The 24,593-nt window shown below is 39.5% G+C and overlaps 1 protein-coding gene across 1 annotated transcript in view; it reads right to left on the bottom strand.

Annotated features, from left to right (window-relative positions):
- The window catches only part of SNCA (synuclein alpha), a 71,254-nt gene extending 47,309 nt beyond the window's left edge, over positions 1–23,945 (bottom strand). Inside the window, exons 1-4 of the mRNA XM_027456454.3 lie at positions 23,696–23,945; positions 21,824–21,969; positions 15,278–15,319; positions 6,019–6,164 (exon numbers count right to left, since the gene is read on the bottom strand). Coding sequence (XP_027312255.3) covers positions 6,019–6,164; positions 15,278–15,319; positions 21,824–21,944 — 309 coding nt within the window. The 5' untranslated portion in view covers positions 21,945–21,969; positions 23,696–23,945. The remainder of the gene's footprint in view (positions 1–6,018; positions 6,165–15,277; positions 15,320–21,823; positions 21,970–23,695) is intronic.
- Positions 23,946–24,593: the final 648 nt, after the last annotated feature.

Below are 24,593 nucleotides of genomic sequence, written 5' to 3'. Positions count from 1 at the left end.
GCAATTGCTTCCACAGACAAAGCATGAGTGTCACCATCAGAACCACAGCCAGGCCAATTCTGAACAACCAAAAATTCCACCCTCTGTATTGCACTACAAGGCAGAACTGGCATTGCTTGGTCTAAGTTTAGGGAGTGTCCTGATTCCAGCTGGGATAAAGTTCTTCCTAGCAGCTGGTAAGGTGCTGTGTTTTGGATTTAAGATAAGAGTACTGATAACACACTGATGCACTGATGTTTTAGTTTTTGCAGAGCAGTGCTTACACTAAGCCAAGGACTTCTCAGCTTCTCACACTGTTCTGACAGTGAGGACGCTGGGGATGCAGCAGGAGCTGGGAGGGGACAGAACCAGGATAGCTGACCCCAACTGGCCAAAGGGATGTTCCATACCATAGGGAATCACGATGAATGATAAAATGTAGGGGGGGAGTTGGTGGGAGGGAAAGAGAGCAGAGGGGAGCACAGGGAACTTGCTTCTGCTCAGGGACAGGCAGGGCATTGTTCACTGGGTGATAAGGAACTTCATTATTCATCACATATTTTGTATACTCCTATCATTATTACTGTTATTATTATTAATCCTATTAAACTGTCTTTATTCTCAACCCATGAGTTTTATCTTTTCCCCCCAATTCTCTGCCCCATCCCATGGCAGGGCAGGGAGAAGAGTGAGCGAATGGCTGTGGTGCTTAGCTGCGTGCCAGCTTAAACCACAGCCGAGGGTTAGACTTCTGGCTGCTTGTCAGGCTCAACAGGGATCTAGATTACATATACTTAATCACAAATGTGTCCATTCTCTGATGTGGCCTTCTATTAGAGCCAGAAATGGCAAGAAGTAATGGAGTGAAGTTGTTAAGGAAGGCAATTAGATGATACTGCATCCTCTTAGACTACTTGCTTTACAGTGTCTGTAGAAAAGCACCACGTCTGGAAGTTAATAGGATATAAGTAATTTCTGCATTTGCCACTTCAGTGGCAAATCTCACTACAGTTTCCTTAATTTATGACTTTATGGAGCCATAATAAGCTCCAGGGGAAAGGAATAAACCTGCTCACCACAACAAGAGGACAGAAACTTCAGTCTCATGTATCTCACACTTACTGTCCTGCTAGTTGTTGGGGTCTAATAGTGTTTAGGGACGTCAGCTGTTTCAAAGCATGAAATGTAATGGAAAGGTGGTAAAAACACACAAACATAAACCCTCCGTAATTCCATTTCTGAATGAGGGAATTCTATATCTATCCTCAGTAGCTCTTCCTTTATGTTTCTGAGCTAAACTTTTTAAGACTAATTGACTCATGTACAGACTGGTAAGAAGGCAGGGAACAGTGATCTTTCAATAAGACAAGCATTCTGCAGTGTACACTGCGTGTGAAGGTGGTCAGAACCCTAGAAGATACTTACATTCCATCAAAATGCAGACTTTAAAACCAAATTTTACAATGATTAGACCTATTTCTGGAATGTTACTCACAAAAATAAAAGTACATTAAAAATCAGTTTTAACAGCTCCAAGCTTTTTACAAGTGTCATGTCAGTATTAACTCACAGAAGGAATTATGCACATTATATTTCAAAAGTTATAAATAGACAAAATCAGAAAATGTCTGTTTGAACTTCCCAAGATAACTATTAAAATGCTTTTGGATATTTCAGTATAAGATAATGTATAGAAGGACTATTACCTGCTCTCTAACTATATTTTGTTTATATAACTATTATATTATCTGCTATTGTAATTCCGTTTTCACAAGTATAATTCAGTATGTAATATGTTAAATTAAGAGACACTTTATTAAAAAAAAAAAAAAAAAAAAAGGATTTAGGGCATACAGATACCAAGCACGATCTTTAGGATGAGGCCTGTTACTGTTTGCCTTAAATTTTCTGTGTTGCACATCTCACTGTCTAAATCTTTGCATTGTTCTCTAAGTAACTTGAGGTTTGAGCTTAACTGTGTTTTGGTGGTGGTGGTTGTTTTTTGTTTGTATGTTTGTTTTGGTGCTAGAACAGTATAAATAAAATTATTTGTCATAGAAATCAGTGAACTTACAAACAGATTTATGTCCAAAATGCTAGAGAAACTAAACATGGAGTGACATGAATTTAGTGAGGTTAAGAACTTCCAATATTTAATTACCCCTTTTAAAGTAAAAAACTTTGTAATCCATATTTTCTTTTCTATATTATAGCTAATCACTAGGTAGTACCTCTTCACATTAACTGGATCTGTACATCCATGTTAAGCTGAAAATAGAGTACTCAAACGATTTTACAGTTTTCTTGACTTAGGAAAAAGCATGTTGATTTCTACAGCAAATGTAATCAGTATTAATCTTCTTTTTTTTTTTTTTTTTTTTTTTTTTTTACTTTTACATGGTTAATTTAGAAGCATACTCACACTATACAGAAGTAAATAATGCACAGTCACAGAATAAATGTAAAAATGTAGAACATATCTTGTATCTATACTGCAGTATTTCTTTCTATTGTCTTCTCTTAACAGAAAGGAGGAAGCATGAAAAGAAGTTCATTTCTGATGCCAGGAGTTAAAATGATTACAAATAAAATTATTATTGCTCATAGACTTTAAAATTAAAATGAATTTATAAGTACTTTTATAAAGAGTTAATATGCTTTTAATAGGTTCTGTGCTAAAAGCTAGTACAAACTAGAAAAAAATTGAGTCGATGCAGGCTGGCAAAGCATGAAAAAGTTTAGAATTCTAAATAATCTTAAGAATTGTTTTGCCATTTATTAAAGCATTACTCGTGGTGCATTAGCCCTTTTAATGCTAATGCAAGCCTACTAACTGCAACCATCCTCACTGTGTTAAGTACTGAGTTTCTGCCAACATGTAAATCCCCTGGAGCAGTTCTCTGAATGGCACTATCAAGTCATCCCTGTCACTCACTAGTCTCAGCTGTCATGTTGGCTGACAGCACGGTGTGACAGCAGCCCTCCAGGCTGGCCTCGGCTGGATGGCTATGCCTGCTCGTCATGGTCCACGTGCTGTGCAAAAAGCCACACAGCCAGTGTTAAAAGCTACAGGAGCCAACCTCATACAAATGTCTCTAGAAAGTGTTTTACCAAGAATTTGCTCAGTATTTCATTTGCAGAAATACCATTTTATCCACAGGTAAACACTGAGACTGTTTTCAATGAGTTTAAAGTCAAAACCATAGTGCCATCATGGCACAAGAATAATGCCAGTCACAATGCAAGATTACAGGCTTTCACACTTGCACACAAATCACTAGTGGAAAATGCCAGCAATGACTGTTAGTTTATATGGGCTTCCAGACACATTGGGAAACAGCTGATCGTATTTAATTCACAGTCCCTGATCCTGTAACTGAAGGCCTCTGGTTGCACAGAGGCTGAGTTTATCAGCCTTCTGAGTTTACAGCATAATTCAGTTGGACCTGATTTTGCAGGTCCACATGAACTGGAAGAAACAATTCATCACAAATTTAGAAACCAACTGAAACAGATCACTAGCTAATGCCTTTTAGTCTTCTGTGGAGAAAAATAAAAGAAAGATTAACCTGTAATGACATTTCTATCCACTTTTGATGGATAATTTGCATTTTCCTGTCAAATCTCGTGACTTGCACTGTGTGAGCAAATGTTATTGCACGTGGTATACACAGTCATTTGCTTTAGGACAAACTCAAATAGATGTTCATAGGAAGAACAATCTGTAAAAGGCACTGGCTAGCCACACTCAAGCTCAAGGAATGAATTTGCTAGTCATAGTTGCATATTCCCAGTTTAGAGTAGAGTAGGGATAACACAGCCTTAAGAAACATCATGTTATAGAGATATATAAACAAAGTTACATTAAGATTCACATTACATGCTTCTTTTGTACCTTCTGTTATTTCAGGAAATCCCATCCTCTTTCCTAAAGGGACCTATGTCCCGCTTCCAGTGTGGATATAATCACAGAAACCAAACCATCTCATATGCATAGCTGGTATTCTGAATGCCTTCAACTGGTCCCCACCCAAACATCACTAGACTTGAAAAACCAAAGCAAAATCAATCTTATGTATCTCTGAACTGCAAATGAATGCAAAAAATACTAGGTTTTACAATACCTTTAGATGACTAAATTTAGATGTCAATGTTTTTGAAATGCCTGTTCGTCCCTTGCAAAAACAGTAAGACAGAAATGCAGAGTAGTCTCTTAAGAGCCATAGGTACTAATAAGCTAGGTGGCCATACTGAACACATAACTGAGCGTCTCAGTCTAAAAATACCAGTATCAAAAATCAAATGTATGGTTTAGTGTACCTAAAGAACAAAGCATTGTTTCAAAATAATGATGCTGTTTATAGGACTATAAAATAATATATATGCACATTATAAATGTTCTTTAATTTCACAGATGTGATTTTATTCTATTCTAACCATCACGACTCATATTTAAGCATTACAATATACAGAAGAGAACTAAATGAAAGTCTGTCGAGATTCGTATCACATTTTTATAATTATAAGGCACTATAAGTATATATTAATATTAGCATGAAAAAATCTTAGTTATAGTCAATACTAAAGTAGGTGATTGCATATTCAAACAATGATGATTCTTATGACACCCCACTAAAGGGTTCAAAGAGCTACCAACAGAAAATAACATTCTCAACATAAAACAACTGAAGGGCTATTGGTGAACATTAGATTACGGTATGGTCATTCCATACTCATGTGTCCCCTGGCATGTTCATTAGATACTCAAATCTATAAATCTTCAAAATAGCTTTTACAAAGGGCTGTGAGCACATCAAAAGCAAGATTTTCTTTATATCTGAACAAAAAGGGACTAAAAGCACATCCCCCCCAGAAAACTCCTTTGAAAAAGAACAAAACCATCATATTTTCAAGACCATTCTACTGCAGCAGAGTGAATGCCTACCACAATGTAATACCACTTTCTTCATCTGACTTAAGCACCAACAAATTTGTAAGATAGACAGAAATAAAACAGATAAGGATAAAGAAGAGCATTTAAGTATTCAATTTTAACAGCACTTCTGGACTCTAAGTGGAAAAAAAGATATGCCATAGAACAACTGAATTCTAAATCAATATGACACCCATATTTCTGTGCAAATACTGGTATTCTTCATAACCCCATTTTGCTATTATGAACACACAAATGTTCATACATAAAACAGTATGAAAGGAGATGTTTGTCTCTTCTGGGTTATTTTTGTCTCCAAACACAAATATACGTGTTTTGGGAAGTATAATTCCCACCAGCTATAAGAGGTCATGTTTCATCTAGTGTAAGTGGAAGAGTATGACTGTAGTAGATCAACAATAAAATGTGAATCTTGGTATTGAGCAAATATATAATGTTCACCTCTGTGCTGAAATAAAAATACCTACAGGGTTCGTTTTTTTTTAAATATGATAAACTAGAACAAATTTAATCTGATGACTTCAGGATGGTTTGGAGGCATTCTTGAGTTCATGTCATTATAATCATGGAAAATAGGGACTCTGCAGCTACATCTTGACCTAAGATGCAATGTATCAGTGAACTGGTACATGACCCCTTCTGCTTTTCATCTGCAGAGGATACAAACTGTGCTGTTAAACTTGAGATTCAGCTGTTTGACTTCTCAGCTCCCGCAGGTTCCTTTTCAGTCCTGAGTTACTTGGAAAAACAGTTATTTTCCCATTATACTGAACAGCAGCAGTACAACTGCTGGGCCCTACTAGAAGCTACTGAGTTCAGAATCATCATTAGATAACACTTCAAATATATGAAGGCTTTAAAGTCAGATGCCCAATCCTACTCAAGTTCTTAAATCCTCTGTGTCATTCAAAATACAAGCTACAAAATGCAGATATTTTCTTTGCTGATTGTTCGTTTAGCCTAACACAAACCATCCTCTATTCATACTATTTACATGTGCAAAAGGAATCACTCCATCTGCCCCTTGATACAGAAGCCACTCATCATTTACTTCATCATTTGGAAAAAAGTGTAAACAAACCAACCTGTTTAGCCAAATGATCCTTCTTCACCAAGCCAGTGGCTGCAGCAATGTTCCCTGCACCTTCCACTGTCTTCTGGGCCACTGCCGTCACTCCTGTCACCACAGCTCCCCCAACATTAGATACTTGCTCTTTGGTCTTCTCAGCCACTGAGGAAGCAGAAGACAGAAAAACGCATTACACCTCTGGGAACTTTAAGTTACTGACGTTTTCAGAGAGTCATATTTATGACTAACAGCTCGTTGTCATGAAAAACCATTGGGCCATTACACTGTGTGCACCCCAAGTGGATCTTCAGAAATGAGACTCTCAATCTGATCATACTGGAGCAGCAAAGGTAAAAATAAGCTTCATCTGTAGCTCAATTTCTTTCATGTGAAAGACATTCAACATATGCATTCACATCTAGCCATACTTTAGGGAAGAAAACTCATTACTCAAGGGCCCTGACTATGCCCAGCTCACTGTGCAATGTATAGTAATCACATTCAATATAGCAGTTTGGAAATGCATTCCAATTAGTTCATCAAACACACTTGCTGCATGTTACAGGGCATGGAAGACACTTTATACTTTAGACACAAAAGCTATTGATTATTCTTTTTATTTATTTATTTATTAAGTATAAGCTTGATTAATAAGCAGAGCTACTGTTGCTTGACCAGAGAATTTCTAATACAACATCTTATCTGACTTTCTGAGATTTCTGCCCAACAGCTGATGTTTCCATCCATAACATACTAATCTACAAAAAGATTGAATGCCAAAAATGCCAAAGCAAATTGGATTAATAGCTCACTTCAAAGCCCCAGGGAAACAACAACTCATTTAGCCTACATATACATCAGTGGTTGCCTTTCTACTTTTCAGAGTATTACTGAATTCTTTCTGCTCATTCATTCCCAAGTGCTCTTTCCTGCCAGAAGCTTGTGCTATAGTGAAACCACTCTAAGAGTAAAGAGAACAAATGACTTCATGCCTTCAAGTTACAGGGCCAGATTTCAGGGAAAAGGAAAAAAAAACAAACAAAACAAACAAACAAAAAAATCATTTATTTATCTAAACAAAGAACTGTTCTTAAAAAACATCCAGAACACAGCTTTGTAATTCCAACTAATCTTATATTTTCCTCCAGACAAAATTCCATCTGACCCATAAATTGTATTCATAGCTCTAGTTACACCCCTTGTGAGCGCAGGCTGGATTTTACTTAGCAGACAGGCAACCCTTTCAGAGACTGCTTTTGGAAACATATACTAAGAGATGACTTTATGACGTAAAATATATTAAGATATGTCTTAATATATTAAGATCTTAATATATTAAGATATATTAAGAGATGACTTTTAGATGACTAAATCTCTTAGATTTAATTCCTGATAGAATTTCTTATCAGGTGTCCATATCAGAGGGCATACTATATTGCTATAATTGACGTATAAAAATAGTCTGTTCCAAAGATCTTTCAACATATACATGTTAATAATATACAAATTGGCAACAAACATCATTGTATCCATCCAGTATTCTAACCCCACACTTTTTCCAGAAAAAAGTGCGTTTTGCTGAAAAACAAACATCATCCTCAGGGAAGGTTTGATTTAGTGCTAGCAGGTGCAAGATAGCATTTGTGAAGATCCCACATTTGATTATTACCAGCTACAGAGTACAAAAGCTCAGGATTCTACAGAAGTCTCTATAGGAAGTTTTTCACCAGTTCTTGAAAATGCTTGTCTTAAGATCTTTGTTCTAGTAACACATTATAACTTTCAGATAACATTAAGATCTAAAATTGTGCATTGAGTCTTTCAGAAACAAAATGAATAGCGTGCTGATATGGAAATAGGTACTGCTTCCATATTATTTAGAACGGTAGAAAGAAATCTCAGAGCTATGTAAAAAAGCAGTACATTGCAAAAATATGTGTTAAAGTACTATTCTCCAAGAAATTAACAACAACAAAACGGTAAATGGAGAGGGGAATTTTGAATAAGTTTCACTCTTGCTTTTCATTTCTTATTGTAGTGGGTTTAAGTGGCAAGGTTTGGGGTAGCAGGGTCCATCGGGTTGGCTTCTCTGAGATGAATCCAGAAGCAGCCCCATGTTAGATAAGGGGCTCACTGCTGGCCAGAGCCGAGACAACAATTGATGTTGTTTGTGCCTCTGTGGGAACAGATTTAAGAAAGGGGAAAAATAAATAAACAAACAAACAAACAAAAACAACAAACTGCTGCACAACAACAGCTAGGAGAGTGAGGAGTGAGAAGCAGCCTTGCAGACACCAAGGTCAGTGCACAAGAAGGGCAAGAGGTGCTCCAGGCAGGCAGCAGCAGTTCCCCTGTAGCCTGTGGAGATGCCCCTGGTGGAGCAGGCTGTCCCCCTGCAGCCCGTGGGTCCCACATGGAGCAGATCTCCACACCGCAGCCCGTGGAGGAGCCCCCGATGGAGCAGGTGGATGTGGCCTGGAGGAGGCTGCAGCCCATGGAGAGGAGCCCATGCAGGAGCAGGGGGTCTGGAGGGAGCTGCCGCCCATGGGGGACCAGTGCTGGAGTAGTTTACTCCTTGGGGATGGACAGACCCCATGGTACAGATCCGTATCTGGAGCAGTTCTTGAAGAGCTGCTTCCTGTGGGCAGCCCCTGCTGGATCAGTTCAGGAAGGACAGCATCCTGGGGGAGAGACCCCACATGGAGCAGGGGAAGAGAGTGACTGAGAAGGAGTGGTGGAGATGAAGTGCTATAGACTGACTGCAGCCCCCATTTCCCCATTCTCCTGCACTGTTTGAGGGGAGGAGGTGGTAGAGGGTAGATGGACGGAAGGCATTTTTAATTTCTTTCCTTTGTTTCTCACTTCTCTAGCTTGTTAGTAATAGGCAGTAAGTTTTACTAATCTCCTTACTCTGAATCTGTTTAGCCCAACATGATAACTGTTGAGCAATCTCCCTGTCCTTATCTCAACCCTTGAGCCTTTTCATTGTATTTTCTCCCCCTTTCCCTTTGAGGAGGGGGAGTGAGAGTGGTTATGGTGTAGCTCAGCTGCCTGCCTGAGTAAAACCACCACACCTATCTCATTCTTTTTCTTCTGTCCCAGAGGACAGAAGGAAGAAGAAGAAAAAGCCAAAAAAAAAAAAGTATAAATCAAGATCCTTTGTGTGTGTGTGTGTATATATATAACATATATACATGTATATATTTATTCCTTTTTTCCTCATTCCTGTATGGAAGTGATATATGTTTTTTGAAAAATTCTCCCTTTTTCCAAAATGCCTCAAATGTCAGAACTTTTAAAAACAAACAAGTTCAGAAGGTTTGATATTGGCTGTGGCTCACATGCTCAGCTGATCCGAAGCAGACTCCTCCCTCTGACAAAGCACAATTGCACTATGCTCCATTGTCAGTAGTCATAATTAGTGTCATTATCTTAAGATCTTCAAAAAGTGCACCTCAAAAGCTATGTATAAAGAAATAGAGTGAAATTTGGTGCACCATAGATGCTTCAGTTCAGCTGCAATATAAAATGCCCGATTACTGATGCCAATATTAAAACCACATTTCTCATACTACGTTGTCATGGCAAGTATGACCACCTACCAAGCTACAGTTCCTGCTATCAGTATGTTTTGGGAAAGCTCTTTCTGAAGTCTGTTTTTTCCTACCAGAAAAAAGATTTCTCTAGGAAAGGCTTAATACTGCACACAAAACAACAAACAAAACAAACAAACAAACAAGAATCAGGTCATTAACGCTGTTACTGGCCTTACTGTGGAAGAAGGGTGCAAAGAGGGATCGATGGTCTTTTCAGTGGTGTTCAATGCCAGGACAAGAGCTGATGGGCACAAACTGGAACACAAGAGGTTCTACCTAGTCTAAACACCAGGAAGCACTTCTTCACTGTGCAGGTGTTGGAGCAAGGGAGCAGGTAGACCAGTCTCCCTTCTTGGAGATCTTCAAAAGCCACCTGGTCATGGTCTTGGGCAACCTGGAAGTTGGACCAGATGACCTGCAGAGGTCCCTTCCAACTTTAACCATTCTGTGATTCTGTAGGAATCACTGACCCACACTGTCACCACTAAGAGAAGCTGCTCAACAGCTAGACAGCCGTATTTTTAAGGAAAGCTGCATACAAGAGACAACTAACTTGAAGTGGTTCTGCCCTGAAAGAATAAAGCAAGCTGTTCTATGTAGAAAAAGAACAAAGAGTGGCATCTAAGCAGCATCTTCCAGCTCAAAACTGCAGCTCCTACCTAAGTGGTTCTGCCAAACACAGATTTAGGTATTATTCTTAGCTGAAAACTTCAGCAAAAGTGAGGGCCTCAAATTAAATTTGGGTTTAAGTTTACAAGCCTGTCTATATATAATTTAAACTCTGAGGCTTTCTAAGTGTCTGAAGATGCTAACAAGTTCCTACTATGTCATGTATCTCATAAGAACTTATCATTGGGTACCAAACCAATAAGCTGGCTTTTTAGTAAGATACTGTCTTTCAGAAATCAGAGTCATTAAGATAAATCCAGAAAACTATACACATAGCACAGATCTGCAAAAGCACTAATACTAGCAGGAGAAACTCTACTTTCCTATTTCTAAGGAATAGGAAAACATCATCAAAGTTCTATTACCAGAGTGATTCTGTAAATAAGCTCCAACTTTGTAAACCTTCAGCTCTGTAACCCTAATAACAAGAGAAGTAAAAACAAAATAGGTTTCCAGTCTTATGTGTTTTATTGATTACACTAAGTAGTATCAAGGGAAAAGCATTTAATGCACACAAACAAATCAGTTCAGAATGCAGGGAGTTAATACCAACTAATTAAATTAATCTGAATACTAGGTTGTTTAATGATCTTAAGCCATTAAGTCTTTGTAAAGTTGATGTCTGCTTTGTATCACAGTGCTGAGAAACAGAGGAAATCAGCTTCTGTAAAGCTTGACTCTGCTATAGCCCGACTACTTGTGTCCACCTGTGGAGTAAGTGATCTGGAATGGTGTACGAAGGCTAACATTGAAATAGAAGTTCTAATACTGACTATAGCATACTGCAAAAATTATTGGCTTTTAAGGTTTCTTTGTCCCTGCTTGTCATAGATAACTGGGTAATACAAGCTTTTAACATTAAACTTCTAGAACATTTCAAAATGAGAACTTGCTGCTTTCTACTTTGAGCACTAGATGTAGATGAAAACTGCATGCTTTCTCTGGATTAATAACATTATTCTGACTGCACTAAATACACTTTTGAATATTAATTTTAGATGATCATATTGCCTCAGGTACTTGAAGAATTCATTTACAAAGAAGCCATAAGTATGTTGTGAGTTCTTTAATTTATTCATTCACTATAAGACACCTGGTAAAGTTAAAACAAATGCAACTGGAATACCAATGACTAAGTATATTGAGGAAAACAAACAAACTAAAACCACAAGAATGATCAGATAAAAGAATTAAGAAAAAGGTTCACTACGGTTCATAGGTGTTGAGACCACGCCCTCATTTCACTTCAGGAAACTGACATCTGCTTGAAGTACTGAGTTAGGGGGTTTTTTCACCTTGAGCTTTCCACAAACCGTTGCTTTTCTTTGGCTATCAGGATATGCTTTGTAAATATTCCATCTTTGAAACTGTACATTTGTAGCCGTTTATCCCTGGGAGATGAGCAAGATGGATGAATTACACACAGTCAAAGAAAATGGATAAATTATTATAGCCAAAGGCCACTAGACATGTTAATTAGATAGGCAACTCAGATACATAAGCTAACACCCCGTAAGACCAAAAAAACAACATTTCTTCCTCTACAGAAGTTCTGAGAAAAGGCAACCTGACAAATAGCATGCTCTCTGTATTCCTGTGAATCACAGCCAGGCATCCTCATTTTAGTGTCTTGATGCAACTAAACCTAGTGCAATCGGGTCATACCTTAAAACAAGGAACTCCTCAGTCTAGTATTCCTGAGTTTGGAAAGTCCCTAACTGAAAAGCATATTTAGTTGTTCAGCACGTTGAGGTGTGTCAGTACCCTTACCAGCCAAGGGTTTTACACCATAAACTATTCAAAAAAAGCAAAACTAGCAGGACCTCAAAGCTCAAACAGTAAGAAATGGTTGATTGAATAACTGTCAACACACATTTATTTGGATCTGTGATTCTAGTTCACATTTGACTGTCTCTAGCCTCTTGAATCATTTTTCTGCATGTAACAAAATGTGTTATTGCACTTCAGGTTTCACATATCAACACCCTAGAGCATCATAAGATCACCAGAACTGGCAAACTCCTAGTCCTATGAAAAAAGGACAAGTAGGTCTTTATAAGTATTCTAAAAGACAGTTAACACAGCAACTTGAAAAACATTTATTTAAATTGATTAGATTTATAGGACAACTTCACTAGCATTTCTCAGTGTCTTTACATTATATCTCAAAGCATCACAACAGTGAACCCAAATCTTTTTCCACTTACCTTCTCTGCTTTCCAGAACAACTCATAGATTTGCTTTATTTATTTATTTTAAAATATGTCTAAAAATAGAGCAATCCCTCTATTCTTTTACTATCAAGCCCATACTGTTTCATTTTAGAAATTATGCTCTTTAGATTTTGCATTAGGTCCCTTCTCCTCACTGCCACATATCAGTCTGCTCTCTATCCATTTTCATTCAACAGCTAAACTCCTTTCAACCAGTTTAATGGGCCAGAATTATTGAAGTTGTGGCACAACTTTGAGAACATTATTCTCAAGCTTTGGGTGTTTCACTTTGAGTCACCTTTTTCCTAAAGTGGAAGAGGAGCTTTTTGCCTAAAACAAATTTTGCTTTAAATTCTCAGTAGCGTTGTTGAACATTCTATTCATAGTTGCAGTACAGAACAGATGTGTTCTCCTTATGTTTTGCTTTGTAGTCTGTTTTATATCTTGCAGAACAAAATTTAACATCTTTTCAAAAACTTTGTTCTCCTACCTAAGATTTCCTGTCTTGCTCCACATATTACAGCAGATCAAGATGGAAGGAAAGAACTCCCGCAGTAAGCTAGCCTGGTAGAGAAACCCACCTCTTCAGCAAGTTTCACACACGTGCAAATTGCCTTGACTTTTATTCTAACACAAAGCCCAGCTTAGTGAACATCACCTCTATTAACTTGCTTGCTAGTGCTATCCACTGCTGTTCCCACATCTGTGATAATATGGGATATATATGCCTCAAATCTCATTCTAATGCAATCATCTACTGGTTACAGTAATGATCCCTCTGAGTATTTCTCTTAATTGAGGTTTACCATTATGAGATTTCAAACCTCGCAACAAGAGCATAGATCTGTTTAGCCTGCAGCTAAGTTCTGAGGGCCTGTGAGGGATGTTCTGATCAGTTTTGTTACTAAAAATACTACTGGTTTATTTCTCAACTCATTATTTGCATTGTGATATTTTGTACTGCCAAGTTAAGTCCAACTACCGTTGTTTATCCTTGGTATTGGCCTGTGTGAGCACAGATGAATGACACACTGGTTGTACCCAAATCAAAAGAAAGAAGAAATCCTTTTCTAATCCCACTCTCATTTGTTTTCTATTTTCTTAAGGCAAAAACACCTTCAATTTCTTGACCAAGCATCTTCTTCACATCTCTAGATGTCCCATAATCTATAGCAGAAGATTTCACATTTGACTCTATGCACTACGGTCAGCTCAGGTTTTCCTTCACTCTGTATAGATATAAGGCTTCCATTAATTTTGCCACCCACTTATCACTCCGAATTATTGGTTAGTTGTTTCAGTTCTTATCTAAAATGAACCTTGCAAATCGATTTGAAATGCAAATTTACTCTTTTTCAGTGTAGAAATACCAATGTGAACATATATGCCCAGCATTAACTTCAAAGTTTCAAAGTGTTGTTGCTACTGAGAAATTATGCAGTTCTAAAAAAAATAAAATAAAAAATATATACAAAAATGAAACCTTCATAACTGTGACAAATTCAAATTAGTTTATCAGAATTCTGAAATGTGTTTCTTTCCTGTAAGCTATTTCCCTCTTTTCTTCCCACCCAACCAGTTCCAGGGAGACATATTAATAAGTCACAAGAATCTTTCAGGAATGGAAGGAGTGATGGGGCACGTCCATACTGTCATTGTAGCATGACTTTACCTGAAACCACATTATTTGTAGATCTCAATCAAGGATGAAGAACCACTAAGAATACCACTGATATTCAGGTATTACGTTCAAGTGGAATTCTCTGCTGCCACAGATACAGCCATAGTATAGTTATACTATACTACAGTTATACTTAGCTATACTAGAGGCAGCCAGCTTAATGGTAGCTTGGGTATAATCATGCAGGCTGCAGATAACAGCAGTGATTACACTGCAGAGCTGTTAATGACTGCAGAGGTGAAACTCCATTTTGCATCACTGTTTCACTGTGGATAGTCAAAAAGACAGGCATGGACAAGCTACTGACACTGCTGTTTGCCTTAACTGCAAACACTCACAGTGATTTTTCCTTTCTACCCAGCTCTTAAAATCCTATCTGTATAAAGGAGGTTCCTTCCACAACATTTTCCCTCCTTCACATATCGCCGTAGTTCCTGTCTGTTCCACAAGCATCAGTCCTGTCTGACTGTTTCTATGAAGTCCTAAAGCAAGAGATTAAAGTCCTCCCAACATATGTCCAAGTCCCTACACACTTTGCCTTCCATATTCCTCCTTTAGTGGCATTCCTCCACTCCCACCTCCAGACACCACTGTTCCTCCTCAGATCACAAGGAGACAGACTTGTGCATAGTCTGTAAGAAACCAGCCTTTCTGTTTCTACAAGAAGTTCTTCACAGGAAAAAAAATGCAATAATTATTTTATGCCAACTAGTTCATAACTTTCTGGCATCAAATATTTTACCTTTGGCAATAAACAAAGAACAGAAAGACCCTTGATTTTTCTACTTCCACAAACACACACTATTTCCTCCTGTTAAGGAATCTGGTTTCATTAGCCTCCTGGCTCATCCTGGTATTACTTGACTTCAATTCAGAATATTGCTCAGAAAACTCTCCTCACACATAAACAGCTATATTAAATATACATTTTCAACTGTAAAACTTTATGCATTTTTGAGAAAATGAACGTTGCTTTCTGCCTCTCAATTTGACGATATTTTTCCATCCTTCAAATATTGGAGTGCTGTCCAAGAAATACACCTAAATTTTTAACAGATAAATGGTTGGTTAAACAGAAATAGGGAAGCAGTTGAAATTGAGAGATAATTATCTTACCTGTTGTGACACCATGAACAACTCCTTCCTTGGTCCTGGAACCTAAACAGAGAACAATATTAGGTTGAAAATATTTGTTCTTAAGTACTGGTAAAGATAACATGGATAATAAAGCAAAGTGAATAGATAGATTACATACAGTTGCACACAGCATTTCCTAAAATGATTAAAATTAATTCAAGTGAAATTAATTCAAGAGATATTTAATCTAATGGAAAGGCCAACACTATCAATGAAGAGCAACTGTGTGAATGTAGATTGACTATGGAAATGAGTAACACTGGAAACACTGCTGCAGCTTATTTCTTGTACATTTTGACTTCATTGTCATTCTTTTAATAGTCACATTAATTAAGCCTGCCATTCTGTAAACTAACATGGACAACTCTGCACAGAAGTCATCTTACTGTTAACATTCTAATGAGACTCGTGTATGCATTTTTATAAGATTAGAGCCAAAGTTCTCAGAAGATCCTTATTACTTCTTGTAATAACTCTTACTTAGATCTTGGTTTGCAGGGGTTAACAAGCACTACTGAGCCTGTGGAAAGACCCAGTGGTTAAAATCATGGGGAGCTGGTAGGATAGCCAGATTTAGACAGAAGGAATCTGAAAGGGACATATGAGGTAGTAGACAGTTCTCAAACATGAAAATGCCACTGGAGTCAAACCCAAGGTCTGCCTAATTCAGTTTGTTTCCTTGTCACAGAAAAAACAATCAACATAAAGACTCTACAGACCAAAATCTAGAACTTGTGCTGTACTCAGATATAACGTAAGACTTGTGTGAGCAATGTAATTCTGAAGCCAAAACATATTCTGGAATGCCTATGTGAAAGTATCATGATAACACGACTTGAAAAAAAAAACACCAAACAACTATCAGAAGTTACCTTATTTGTTATACAACTTTTAGTTTGTATGCCATTCAGTATTTCAGATATCATAATTTGTGGTTCTGACTTTACACTTCCAATCTCTATAAAATTTTAGCATTATCACTATGTATAAATATAAACATACACAACCTGCTATGAGCAGAAATATATTGGAAGATAACAATAAATCAACATAAACGTATTAGAAGAAAAAATACTTTTTCCACAATTCTATATAATACAATTAAACACTGAAATAACATACAAGCTCATTCATCAATGTGTCTTATTTGCTGCTAGTGCCAACTTGTAGAGCTTAAGCCATGGCTCTATCAGATTGGTTACAGCATTGAAAAGGCTCTGTTATCTATGAGCAAGAGCATTATACCATTATAAAAAATAAAAAATTGTTGCATCAAGTAAAATGACTTCCTCTTCTTTAGCTAATGAAGAGCATAAACAGTTGAGAAATCTTCCTTCCTCCTTATTTTGATTTTCTCTTTAAAAAGCAGTAGCTTGTTTTCTATCAGTGCAAATATTTACCACTGAACGAGACATTAGTTTTATTAAATACAAGGTAATAGTGTCTAAGGACTTGTTTTAGAATTTTGATTCTCAATCTGGCAGCACCATGGGAGCAGAACAAGCACAGTACTTCAAACACATACTGGAATACGAGCAGATGACTAGTTCTACTGACTGCTAGAAAGAGACTAAACACCATTTTAGGCTTACAACATGTCTGTTGGAATGTTTGACATTGAGGATGTACTTTTAACTTTGTTAGATCTGACCAAAACCTCACTCATCTTGTTGAAGTTATTGCCTGCAATCCAAGCCATTAGCAAATCCAAACCTGTGAATAGCAAGTATGCAGTTCCCTAGGGCTGAGATGGATGATTGATGACATGACAGAACTCCCTGGGGCCTTCTGCAATGCATGTATCTCCAAGGAACATCCACAATTGATTATTATTTCGTGTAAAACTGCTATATCACAGCTAATCTAGAAACGCTAGTCTCTTTGCATTGATAGGCTTTGTTTTAGTGAAAACACAACTTGCAGACCTGTATAGGACACACACACACACACATATGTGTGTAAATAACCAGCTAAGCAGTGGTCCAGACCTCACAGCATACATTAGAGCTAAGCATTATTTGTCCCTCTACTGCACACTTACGTGGAAGTAGCTGTTTCTCCAGTTAGAGCTACAACAGGACCTGTAAGTACATTGGGACTTGACAGAACTGGCCTATAAACGCAACAGCTGAATTTGGTAGGATGGCTTCTGGCTAGGAACAAATAAAAGCTGGTCATCCACATAGTTTCTCGTATAAACTGTCTTTCATGCTGCCATTTCCAAAACATTGACAATCTTTCTCTTTATACCATGCATAAAAGAAAGACTGCCTATGGCAGAGGGTTTGGAACTAAATGATCTTTAAGGTCCCTTCCAATCCAAATCATTCCATGATTCTATGATTGGAAGAATCAGAATATGGGTAATATAAAAACCAAAAAAAAACCACAACTGACACTGACCAGCACTACTTGGGTGAATCAAGATCAATAGATGTACATGCAATGCTACTTTTCCTTGCTATAATGCACAATTGTGTGAGCTGGAGGGAACCAAATCCCCATTTTTTGCCTTTTTGTAATTATCCAAAATACAACAGCCTCTCTTCACTTCATTATTTATCATGATCAGTATCATTATTCCAAAAAAGAAAGCATCTATCAGCAGTTTGGCAGTACACTCATTTCTGGGCCTTCTGAGAGATGAGCAGAATATTCTAAGCAAGCCTTTACTGAGATTCAGGCCACTTAGTAAGAGCTTGATGAAGACAGGGAGACATAAACCCAAATTAGGGGAAGAAAAAGTCATTGTCTAAGGAAAATACTTGTTCACAAGTACTGAAGCCCGTTATTCCACCAGATGGACCTTGAGTCCCATTTACTACTCTACCAGCTGCCATTACCAAAGGAAAATAAGAAATCTTAAGAAAACAAAGTGCAACAGAGGAATTTGGATGGTCTTGCCAAACAGGTCACGACTGTACTTATCTACTCTATGGGCAGTTAATACAGGATATAATAAATTCTTCTGTTACCCATTCCTCACCTGATAAGCTATTTCTCCATTCTGCTATGATTTATAACAGCCAAAACGATCAGATTGGAAACTTTCATTCCTGAGAACTAAACATGCACTCAGGAGTCAACTGAGTACAAACTGTAGCTCCCCAGTACCAACACAGAGCTCAAATGAATTATTTAGCAGTATATCACTGATAGCATGCAAGAGCATTATCCTCACTCACAGTTCCTGGTTTCAAAATAAGCGTGGGTAGGCATTGCCACTCTTCCTTACCGCATCGCACCAACAAGTTTTGAAAGATACATGGAGACCCAGTTCTGAATTTATGGCATTCATGATCCAGCATAAGACTGCTGAGTTGCTGTCCTCCTTTCTAATTAGTGACAAGGTGCTTCTTTGACATAGAGAAAAGTCCTGGTGCTGCACTGGCCACTACAAAGCCACTGCATTTCAGCTGGCCAATGCTTAATTACATCAGCAGAGGAAATTAGGAAAAAAGCTAACTGAAAGCATATAAGCACACTATAGACCGCACTGAACTGTCTGTATTGACTGTATTAGGTATTTTTTAGGTTATTAAAAAGCACGACAAACATGGTAAGAGGGAAGAAAACAGACTTCTACATGAAAAAGAGAAAGAATCCAAAGTATATCCTTCAATAGACACCCCCAGAGCAGTAGTTTTCCCCTTTGCAAAAGGGAACTTCCCTCCCCCCCCCCAGTGACCACATTTGATTCTAGCTTTTGTTAATAGACCTGTATTACATAGAAGTATGCTTCAGCCTTTTAGTTTAACCATATAGCTAACCTTAACCCAGACAGAGAGGTCCAGATGTTTTCATTATTTACTTAAATAACACTCTTAAACTCCTCAAATTCTACTAATAAAATTCCTCTCTTAAATGAAAGACCATCGCACCTTGGGGTGCCAGCAATTTTTATTTTATTAATTCTTTAATCACAGTGGAAGGCTGAATGTCATAGAGGTGACTGTCAAAACTGAAAATGATTAGCAGGTCCCTCTTAGCCCAGTTTTGTCAGGCTCTTCTTTGCAAGATGTCAAGTAGCTTTCACAATCTGGCTGTGAAATTTGTATCTGAAAATCCACCTACAAAGGCAAGGAGAGAGAAACCTTTAGAAGCCCTAATGCAGTACCCTGTTCCTTCCCTGTGATTATAAAGGGTTTTCACCATCTTTCAGGCTGCAACCATTATCAGCCTACAGAACCACGAGATTATCACATCTGCCTTTGCTAATGCTGTTCAAGAGATGAGTTGCCCCTGCTGTGTGCTAGGGAAGCAGAAAGAGATATACCCAGTTCAGAAATTGAAGGGTGTTCAGGGCAGGCTGAAAATGCTGCTTTGGCAGGGAGCATAGGGATGCGACCTACTTTCAGCTGGCCTCTGCTAGACCCAAGCCCTCACAGAAGTCCCCTAACACCACTACAACACTTCAATGATTTCTGCTCCGATGTTTGCTCTCTTAGTTTTATTTCTGGCTTTTCCATTTACAGCTGGAAAACCTGAGGAAGCAATAACCCAGCAGGCTTATCACTGTGGTCCATATCCTATCGCTGATTGTCTTGAAAATTCCTCTATGGAAGCTGGCTTGCTAGACCCAGGCACACACCCAGACAGATTACCTGCCAGAAATCTGGGGAAGAGCTTCCGATGTGATGAAAGAAAGGCTCTTTTGCCTGCATGACTGAAACTATGCATATAGCTCTTTCCTCCTGAAACGCAACCATCTGCTTCAGGAAGGGTCCTTCACCATTACTGCAGTCACATGCACAGACCTCTATTATGGCTTAGGGCTCTGTTGTCTTATTGTTTTTGGAATAAATAGCAAACCTGCCCTCCAAAGTTCAATCTCATAAAAATAGGAAACCTGTTGCCTTTGGGAGGAGAACTAGGTTCAGACGTTACCGTGATCAGGAGAACATGTCAGGCACAAAGATTATTTCATACACAATGCAGGTTTTTAATACAAAGAAATCAATGAGTCTAAAAGCATGTTCAGGAATGACAAGAAAATTAAATTAAAAAAAAAAGAAAGCCATACCCTGAAAACTAACTCCACTATCAAGCACAATGTGCAGTGAAAGAACAGCTATTTTGATACTGAAAATGAGCAGACGCTCATTTTAAAATAGACTCATCTTACAACTAGTTTTCAAAATGACTTCCATCTCTGTTGGCAAGAGCACGAAGCTTTGCTACAGCTCAGCAGGAGAAAAGTATATTCCAAATAAGTAGTCCAAACTATCTGGAGCAGAAATAATTTTTTATGGACTGACATTAGCCTGCGATGGCAGAGGGAATCCTGGAAATACTTAGGAATTGAAGAAACCCCAGTGCTTCCATTTAAAAGAAATGTCTCCAGTTTTCAACTTCATTCAATCTCTCTTTGATGTGTGTGTGCATCTCCCTAGGCTCAAATAGCATCCATTACAGAACTGACCTGCTATAAAACCACGAGAGCATAAAAGACCTACAGAAAACAGTATATTTTCCATTCTGCTGCAATACAAATTAATTTGACGAACCGAGAAAGAGGTTCCATCATTTTTTTTAAATGATCATTTATTCATATGGTTCAGAAGATTCTTTTCCTGTGAATTTTTCATGGTGGCATTTGCAAGAGATACTTGCTAAGTGAAGATGACGATCATGCAGTCAACATACCAATCCGGGATTTGAAGATTATCTTATCCCTGGCTCTGTACAAAATTCTTGTGTGGCCTAGATAAGTCAATTAACAACTGTTTCCCATCTTCCCCATTGCTGCCTTGGGGGGCTACCTGCTCTACCTCACTGACTGTGAGGTACTTCTTGGAGGAGCCATGGAATATAACTGGTATGGATATGCAATATTAAGTACAGAACATTAATTTAAAAATTTAACTTCAGAAGACAAGGAGCTGATACTTTGGTACACAAAACATTACCACTGAGGATCTGTATGTACGATTTGTGAAAGAAGAGAATAGGCTCCCTTCTATGAAGTGTACACCTTTCCACTTATCTTCATTTTATTCCAGGAAAAGCCATGGGCATGTCTTAGGCTCAGCTCCTGAATTAACCTCTCAAGTTTCTTCTCTCAAAACCCTGCTTAAAACCTATGATTTCTACAGGAGTGTTTTTTACACTGTTTTTTACCTCTTCAGCCTTAACCTAGCAAATGTATTGGATACAGTGTCAGCTAGTCACCTGTATTGTAAGACCCCTTCTACAGCACAATCTTGTCCTGGATGCTGCTACAAATATGGCTCCACAGTACAGTCATGCATGGCCAGAAAAACGCAGCGACATATGAACCATCAAGTCACATAAGAACCAACAAGCAAAGGCTTAAAAGACTTGGAGCTCAGAAAGGCTCAACTCTCATCTTGTTTACATTGCAATAGTCTCCTATGAGTGGTTACACTTTTTTTTTTTTTTTTTTTTTTTTTTTTTTTTTTTTACACAGAAGAATAGTTCTGATGAGAATCCAGATCTTTCTTTCAGATGAACATGAAGGTCAGGGTACACCAACCAGAAGCATGAACTCTACTGTCCACCTACCCACATAGAGGACGCCTTCTTTCGTCTTTCCTGCTGCTTCTGCTACACCCTGCTTGGTTTTTTCTGCTGCTGCTACGACTCCCTCCTTCGCCTTGTTAAGTCCTTTCATGAACACATCCATGGCTGATGAATTTCTTCACACAATGCTAGAAAAAAGAGAGTACACTCTGAATAACAGTTTTTCAGCTTTCTTTTTTTTTCTCAGAAAAGAAAGACTTCATTCAAACTGATTAACACATCCATTATTTTAGAATATTATTTATATCCATATACTATGTAGCTTTGATCTACATCTCTATTAAAATTTAGCAATACACACACCATGTTGCATTCAGTACTTCAAATAAACAGTTAAATAAATAGAAAACCAAGGAGTACAGTTACACAAATCGCCTTTATGTTTTCTCACATGCTGCCATATATAGCAAGTCAAACAGCACTGCAAGAATGGTCCAAGAAAGGCTTAGGAGTTTCCACAGAAACCTACCGTGGGGTTGCTGATAACATAGTGCTGGTTGGATGATGGATTCATTGGTATAAGTCCTTTCCTTGCCTACCACCATTTCATCCAAAGGACAGTTCTGTGCATGAACAGACTGCAAGATTTAGTCCTGTGATTTGGTGATACTCCATCTCATCCAGAGACCAACTTAAACACTAGCAACTTTAAAAACACCCCTTCTAAATGACAGATGTTAATTTGCTATTGTTAAAAGAACCTTCTGCCATAACCCAAAAGGACTGGAGCAAATACAAAATGCTGCTTTTCCAGTAGCCCAGCAGATTGTGCACTGTCCATATCACTCTTCTAGAAACTGAGTTTCCCCAAATGGATTCTCCACTTGTATCAGGACTGAGAAAGATTTTACTAAAAAGCAGAAGCAGGAATACACAATTTTAACAGTGCTGCACTAAAGCTAGCAAGGGAGTTCTGCAGCAGGTATACAAGCCAGGACTGCATTTAAACTACTAGCTAATTAATAGTAATTAAAACCAACAAGTCAGGGTTCCTTCAATGAATCTATTACCAATAATCCTTTCTCTCCTTCCACCGACACAGAAAGATGTGGTGCCTGCTATTTCCTTTCCTTTGCCGGAGGCCAAGTAGGAGGAATGGATGTCTAGGAAGGCATCTGTGCTGCCGCAGCTTTCTACTAACTTGTGACGAGCATTTGAAGAAAGGCAGGATTCGTGCTCCAGGCACACTGCCCACGGTACCTGTCTCCCCGGGGCTGTGGGGCGCCTTGTGCACACACGTTTGGGGGCAGGCAGCTCCCAGCTCCGCCGACACTGAGGGATCCCCGGGACGATCCCCGGGGCAGCGCCGCGGCCAGGTGCGGGGACACCTGGGGGCAGCAAGGAGAGAAGATATCTATACATAACTATATATCCCTAAGTAAATCAAATAACGGGCACCTGTGGAAGGAATGAGGGAGAGGGCAGGGCGTCGCGACCATATATATGTATATAAATATATAGCTGCCTACCGAGGGGGAGGCAGGGCGACGTGACCAGATGGGCACCCAGAGGCTCCGGCTGACCCGCCGTCGGCACAAGGTGGCCACAGCGCCCGGCTTCCCTCCCTCCCCCGTGGCCAAAGGATAAACGTGCATGGGATTCAAGGATTCGTGTTCAAGGTTAAATGTATATATGCATGTCCACGTACACACACCTATATGCATGCGCGCACACCTCGTACCCACGCACACCTATGGCTGCCCAGCCACAAAAGCCCAGCTCCAGGCACTACCGAGAGAGAAGAGCGATGTAGGGGCGAAGGAAAGGCTCCGCTCGCTCGCTCCCTCCCCGACCCGACCCAACCCAACCCGACCCAGCCCTGCCCTGCCCCCGTGCGCCGTCCCCGCCGCTTACCGCCGGGCTCCACAGCCGCCGGCTCCGGGCCGCTGCGAGGAGGCTGTGGGCGGGGGGAAAAGGAGGAGGAGGAGGTGGTGAAGGAGGAGGATGATGATGATGAGGAGGAGGAGAAGAGTGATGCGCTGAGAGGGCCCCTTCTCAGCACATCCCCGGGGCGGGGGAGCGCGGGCTGGGTCTCCTGGCGCCGCCCCGACGGCAGCGCAGCGGGGAGCGAGTGTGAGGGAGAGGCAGGGCGAGGAGAGGAGAGGAGGGAGGATGCGCCGCGGGGAGGCAGGCAGGGAGCTGGAAGGAGGAGCGGAGGAAGGTAGGGAGGATCCCCCCCGCCTTCCCCCTGCCTCCAGCCCCGGCTGAACGAGGGTTGCCGGGGGGCGCGATGAGGTGGGAGCCCCCGTCCGAGCTCCGCAGACCGCGGGGGGCACGGGAGCAAAAGGGGGCGAGCAGGCATCTCGCCCTCTCCCCCCACTCTTTCCAAAAGCAGGAGCTCCGCGAGCTGTTGATGGCGATTTCAGCAGCACAGCCATATTTCGCTTCACCGACGGCTCAGGAAATTTTCTTCAATCTCTTAGTTACTTTTTCTTTCCCTTCCAAATCATCACGCCTAAACGTCTCGAGTTAAATGATGCTGTTCTCTCAAGATTTATGATCCCGGTGCATTTTTAAGGATGGCAGGAGATGGTCTTGTGAGTGTAATGTGTGTTAACACTACCACACACACTAAATAATTAACTCTACATCCCAGACCAGGAAGAGAAACCCAACCTTACTCCTGTCAGATCCCTGCACCTCTCCTAACATCCTCCACCTCTCCATCCATCCTCTTAGCCCCAGGGCCACTGCTACTCCTTCCTCTCTGGATACCCTGAAGTCACTTTTCCTCCAGAGAGGGAAAGCTGTC

Source organism: Anas platyrhynchos, chromosome 4, assembly GCF_047663525.1.
Source record: "Anas platyrhynchos isolate ZD024472 breed Pekin duck chromosome 4, IASCAAS_PekinDuck_T2T, whole genome shotgun sequence".
Taxonomy (NCBI): domain Eukaryota; kingdom Metazoa; phylum Chordata; class Aves; order Anseriformes; family Anatidae; genus Anas; species Anas platyrhynchos.
This window is presented reverse-complemented; position numbering and strand designations above follow the sequence as displayed.